Source organism: Camellia sinensis, unplaced genomic scaffold (genome assembly GCF_055761805.1).
Source record: "Camellia sinensis isolate YWXY unplaced genomic scaffold, ASM5576180v1 Unanchor11, whole genome shotgun sequence".
NCBI lineage: Eukaryota > Viridiplantae > Streptophyta > Magnoliopsida > Ericales > Theaceae > Camellia > Camellia sinensis.
This window is the reverse complement of record NW_028128989.1, coordinates 8,340,968-8,347,210: the sequence shown is the minus strand read 5'-3', so window position 1 is coordinate 8,347,210 and position 6,243 is coordinate 8,340,968. Positions and strand designations below refer to the sequence as shown.

The 6,243-nt window shown below is 34.2% G+C and overlaps 1 protein-coding gene and 1 long non-coding RNA gene across 2 annotated transcripts; one reads left to right on the top strand and one right to left on the bottom strand.

The window, feature by feature from the left end:
- Positions 1–2,622: 2,622 nt before the first annotated feature.
- LOC114293479 (large ribosomal subunit protein uL6) lies at positions 2,623–4,829 on the top strand. Its single transcript, XM_082911339.1, has 3 exons — positions 2,623–3,188; positions 4,318–4,440; positions 4,571–4,829. The coding sequence occupies exons 1-3, from the start codon at positions 2,814–2,816 to the stop codon at positions 4,655–4,657; spliced, it is 585 nt and encodes a 194-aa protein (XP_082767465.1). The 5' UTR covers positions 2,623–2,813; the 3' UTR covers positions 4,658–4,829.
- LOC145814511 (uncharacterized) lies at positions 2,762–4,318 on the bottom strand. The gene is made up of 2 exons (XR_014357852.1): positions 3,608–4,318; positions 2,762–3,445 (listed from the first exon to the last, which is right to left on the bottom strand). It is a non-coding gene; the product is annotated as an uncharacterized LOC145814511 (long non-coding RNA).
- Positions 4,830–6,243: the final 1,414 nt, after the last annotated feature.

The window sequence follows — 6,243 nt, the reverse complement described above, 5'->3', positions numbered from 1 at the left end:
AAAAACTTAAAAACAGTCCATTAGAAATTAGAAACAAAATCTTATAACATTAAATAAATGCAAGCACGGAGCCAATGTAGAAAATAAGTAAGCAAATCCTATAGATAATTATCTTTACTCTTATAAAAGAAATTTGCCAGAAGAACTTATGCTTATTTTTCAAAGGTTGAATAAAAATTTAAGATTTTTTTTTGAAATAAAATTTTGACTAGATAGGGTCTTTTACTAATTTATAATACTTATAAACTTATATTTTATTTTTATAATTTTTTCAGGAACTAAATAAATTTGAATTAAATACTTTAGGAATTTAATAGATTCAATTGATGGTTAAGGTTACTAAGTAGACTTTGATTTATATATTTTGAGGACTTAGTAAATTCAATTGATAATTGAAGAACTAAATACTAATTTAATGATAGTTTAGAGGTATAAAATGCAATAAACTCTATGCAATATTAAAAAATCATCATCTTAGTTTCAATTTTAATTAAGAGGGATCATGTTAATTGGGTTTTAATTTATTACAGAATGGGTTCAGCCCTAAAAAAAACTTGGCTGGATCCACTCATTAGTGATATGCGCTAGGCCCCAATTACTAGAGTCCAGATCCTCGGCAATGGTTTCCTGCAGTGGCTCCTGCTGTGGTGCCAAAACGACGTCGTTTTGGAATTTTTTTTTTTTTTAATTTTTTTTTTCAAGCTTCTCTCTCTAACACTTCATTCCCAAATCTGAGACCCAAATCCGAGAGAAACCACCAAGGACGACAAAGAGTGGGAGAAAGAAGTCGATGGAATCTGATTTCTTCTTTTGATTTATTTGCTGTGTGACAATCACTGTGTTCATCCTCTTCACGACACTCTTTATTCTTTCTCTCAATCGAATCTGGGTTCGAGTTCGGAAACTAATGAAGAAAGACGACGAGAGGATGAAGATGTTGAATGTAATCCTATACTTGAAGGTTTTGAACTAGTAATGGGTGAAAGATGTAAATCCCAATCTTTCTCTATGGCAAAAATCTGAGCTACCACTATATATATATATATATTTATGTCAATTTCTGGGTTTTTGGGTTTTGTTTCTAGGTTTTTTTTTTTTTTTTTCAGGTTATCGAATGAAAGCAAATCAGATGATTATGTGTTTTGTGAATTTTTTTGGGGATTTCTTTTTACCTTGATTTTGGTAACAAATAATAACAAATATTTGTTTTGAAATCTGTGTGGTTGTGGGAAGTTTGTGAGAAGAAAAATCTGGGTCTTTGTCTGCCATTGTCAAACTTAAAGCTTTGAAACACTCTCAAAAGGGCATGTAATCTCTGCAAAAAAATTGATTCAATCAATGAGATAATAAAAAAATAAAATAAAACTGACCCATTTGCTATATCTTCAAAGTTGGAACTTGGGACTGGCAGGGCAGTTAATATAGCAAGAGAAGCACGGAAACAAAATTAAAAGATATTAAAGATTTTCTTCACAACGTAACCCACCTTTACTCTCTCTCTCTCTCCTCTCTCTCTCTCTCTGAAATGAGTTCTGTTTTTTTGGGATTTTAGGCAGTAGAAGCAACGGCTAAAAATGGTGGAGAAGCATTGAATGAGAGAGAGAGAGAGAGAGGGAGAGAAGAGGCTGTTCAAATTGATGTCCAAAATGTCAAAGTTTGTGTGTTTAGTTTATAGGTTCAAAAAATCCAACCAAACGAAAGACCAAAACAAAAATCTGAGATTTTTTTCTTTGTTTCAAAACTCTGAGATTCAAAAATCTGAAAACAAAAATCTGATTATTTTCTTTGTTTGAGAGGGGCATTAGCAGAGATGATTGTATTGTATGTGAACAGAGATGATCCTTCTTCTTCTCTGTCATCCTTGTGGTATCTCTCTGATATGGGTCTCAGAGTTGGGAATGGAGTGTAAGAGAGGGGCTGAAAAAAAAAAAAAAAAAAATCAAAACGACGCCGTTTTTGCACCACAGCAGGAGCCACTGCAGGAAACCATTGCCGAGGATCTGGACTCCCAATTACTATCCCTATTTCTACCCACATTCTTATTTGTGAATGTATTTCAACCCTAGCCCGAATTATCTTCTCTTTTCGGAAGGTCATATTAATTGTATTTCCGCTTAATAATAGGGGGTTATAAGTAATAAACAATATTTTGGACCGTGTGATAATTTCTCTAACAAGTTTAGGAATATAAAAATTTATATAGATTTACAATCTTTTAAAAAAAATAAGTTTCTCTAAAATTTTTTATTTATTTTTCATTTCATATTAAATTTCTATATTCGTTAAGGAAATGTCTTTGTTTGGTTTGTTTTTTAGAAAAATTATTCGGAAGAATTCTCTACAAATAAATTTTCATGAGTAATCAAATCAAACAAATTTTTTCAAAACAAATCTCAAAATTTTGTTTGGTTACTTACTTTCCAAAATCACTCTCTCTCATACCCATCAAATCAATCACTTTTTTTAAAACTCTCTCTCCAAAATAATTTTCTAAAACTATTTCTGAAAAAAGGTAAACCAAATAAACTTTTGTTCTTTTTATTTCAAAAATTACTGTACAAACACAAACCAAACGCACCAGTAATATTTGGTAGATAAGAGAAGTCAGCCCATTGATGAATAAGATAAGCCCAATGCCATCTTAGGGCTGGCAGTAGAATTTGGTGGGCCTATTGGGGTTTTTGTTTCTGCAATTCAGTAGAGAGAGAGAGAGAGAGAGAGAGGTGTTATATATGCCTTCACTTTGCTAGGGTTTTTGGTTGCCTCTTCCCCAATCTTCCCCGAGAGCGAGCGAGAGAGAGAGAGAGAGAGAGATGAAGACGATACTGTCGTCGGAGACCATGGACATCCCAGATGGGGTGAAGATCAAAGTGAAGGCGAAGATGATCGAAGTAGAGGGCCCAAGAGGAAAGCTGACACGCAACTTCAAGCATTTGAACTTGGATTTCGAGCTGATCACAGATGCGGAAACGGGGAAGAAGAAGCTGAAGATCGATGCATGGTTCGGATCTCGCAAGACCACAGCCGCCATTCGCACCGCTCTCAGCCACGTCGATAATCTCATCAAGGGAGTCACCAAGGGCTACCGCTACAAGATGCGATTCGTCTACGCTCACTTTCCCATCAACGCTAGCATCACCAACACCAACAAGTCCATCGAGATCCGCAATTTCCTTGGCGAAAAGAAGGTTGGTTATTCTTCTTCTATTTCTCACCCATTTCCCCTTGTTTTGTATACTAATACAAATAATCTCTTATCTGATTAACAAATGATCGATTTCAGAGCTAGGTGATATGGTGTACATGTTGGGCTATAATTTTATATTTTGGTATATTTATTAAGAATGCCTCTTATCATTTTCTTCAACAAGTTTGTTCTGTTGTGGGTTTTTGCTTGTTTAATTATGATGTTTTGAAAAGGTGATTTGTTTTTTTGCATGATTTACTTATGGTGTGTTTGGTTGGAGGATTTGGGGAGGGATTTGGAAAGAGAAAGGGAAAAGGTGTTTGAAACTATGTGAAATTTAGATATGTTTTATTCATATTTTACCTATCTTTTTCATTTCTCTTTCCAAATCCCTTTACAAATCTTTCAACCAAACACAACATTACTGTATCATCATCGATGTTTTTCATGTTATTACAAGCGTTAGATCAAGTGAATTTCTGAAAGGAAAAAATCTGAAATGTTGCTAAGATTAAACGAAATGTTTATTAAATGCCAAGTTTGCTGTGTACAGAAGTTGATCAATGTTAAGTTAGTGTGATTTTCAGCGAGTTCAGTTTATTCAATGGATTCATTGTCACGAAAATTATGATCTTGTCACAATATTACACGTTTTTGTTTCCCATTATTTTGCTGTTTTCCTAATCTATCGGAAACTGGATGGTATCTAATGTGATTCATATGGATTGAAAATATGGGGGTTGTAGCAGTTTCCATTGTTCTACAGCTTTTGCCTCAACAAGCCTCCCTGATTCACCTGTGTTTATTGGGAATATTCTTCAATGACAAGTGAAAACTTGATTTTGTTATGAACTTTTTTTTGTTAATGTATGATTTTATACATAAAAGAGGAAATAGTAGAATGTTATATATATGTATACAATCATACATTATTCAGTTGTGCATATGAACACAATGATGATGCCAGTCAAACAATATACCAGAATGGATGCATTGATAGCTTGTGTTGTTTTATGCAATTACAAAGGAGGTTCATGTATGTACGATTATATGAAAGTTATGACCAATTGAATTTTCAGTTTGTAGTCTTAAATGTGTTTCCACTGATTTTTTTATTTTTTTTTCATCAGGTGAGGAAAGTTGATATGCTTGAAGGGGTTTCCATTCTTCGGTCTGAAAAAGTTAAGGATGAACTGGTCTTGGATGGAAATGATATTGAGCTCGTCTCTCGGTCTGCTGCCCTGATAAACCAAGTACGTACGCCTTCTCTCTTTCTCATGCACATGTACTAACATGATCCGATCAATTCCTACTTTTGTATTCTTCTGATTAATGCTGAATTATTGGCCTTTTTGACATTGTTATCTCTATTTGTTTGGTCAGAAATGCCATGTTAAGAAAAAGGATATCCGGAAGTTCCTTGATGGTATCTATGTCAGCGAGAAGGGAGCAATAGCCGAGGAAGAGTGATTATTATGTAGTAGCTATACATGGTGGTTTCTTTTTTTAACGTATCAGCTAGATGTGTTCTTTTTTCATAGCTTGAAGTTCAATTTTGTTTTGTCAAGAGTTAAATGCTTAATATGACAATATGTTTGGTTTACTACCATTCATTCATAATATTCTCGGTGTTTTCCTTGAATGGGTTGTTTTTGCTGGATTTTTGAAGCATGTTGACTACAAGTGATTTGGTTGCCATGGAGCTTTAAATTATTATTTGTTGATGGTGAATGTTAAAAATTTGAGCTATTGTTTGGTAAATATTTCATTGACCAGTTGCCAAGTACAGCTTTAACACTTGGTACTTAGATTTGTGAGCTCTACATTACATTGTGTAGGTTGTTGCTATTTACTATCGTGCTTCTGATTTTCATGTATAAAGAAGAATTGTAATGCAATATAAGCTGCACAGGTCGTCATTTGGTTGTCTTCATGAGAAGTTAAAACCATATGATGTTTTCTATCTCAGCTATCATACATATCTCCGCTGTAGGTGAGAGGCTGTGTGAGACTAGTGTTATTCACAAGTGCAGTGCATGCAAGGCTTAAATTTGCTCCCAAGATGGATATCTCTTTTTGTCCGGCTTGGTGGACACTAATATGAATCACAGATCTTACTCCAATCATTGGAGAATGGAAAAAATTGATGATTCTCGGCATGCATTTTTTTAAATGATTCAAGGAAAAGAATTTAGAAGTGTTTTGCATGTAATGTATGCAATTTTGCAAGTGCAGTTTTGTAAATATTATGGTCACAAACATGCTGTCTTCAAGTGCAGTTTGAAAATTGCGTTGTCAAATTTGCTCTACCGTACATGTCACAAATTATAGGGGAACTAGGGTATTTCGGTGCTTGAGACCATCTCCAATGGTGAACTAAACTCAGCATTAAATTCAAATTTTGATGAAAAACTTACTTTTTCAAGCTCCAACCGTTGCACCAGATTGATATCAAAATGAGATTTTAGCAAAAAAAGCATCAAATTGAGAACGAGATACAGATTTTATCAAATCATTGTTAATAACCGTTGAAAGAGGTACACCGGTCAACCAGCCGGTTGCCCAGCCGGTCAACCAGTAAAAGATTCAAACAGTTCAGGAAAAAAAGTTCAAACCGCTAAAAAAAAAAAAATTTGCCTAACCGGTCAACCGGCCGGTCGACCACCCCGGTCGTCCCGAAAAAGTTCAGAAAGTTCAAAAAAAAGTTCAGACAATTCGCAAAAAAAAAATATATATATTTTGCCTAACCGGTCAACTGGCCGGTCGACCACCCTGTTGTCCCGGGATAAATTTGGTGAAAGGTGAACCGTTGGAGCGAGTGGTATCAAATTTAGTGAAATGGGTCATTTTTGACTCAAATTTGGTGAAAAATTTGAGTCACCGTTGGAGATACTCTAATAAAAGTGAACAAAAAAAGAAAAAATAAAGATAGAGAGAAAGTACGATGTAAATAAAATAAATGAATCGGATCGAATCAAATTAAATCAAGTCTGAAGTTTCATAAGATGAAATTGATTATATGAATCTTTCTTCTTTACTTAATTCTATTTAAGGTT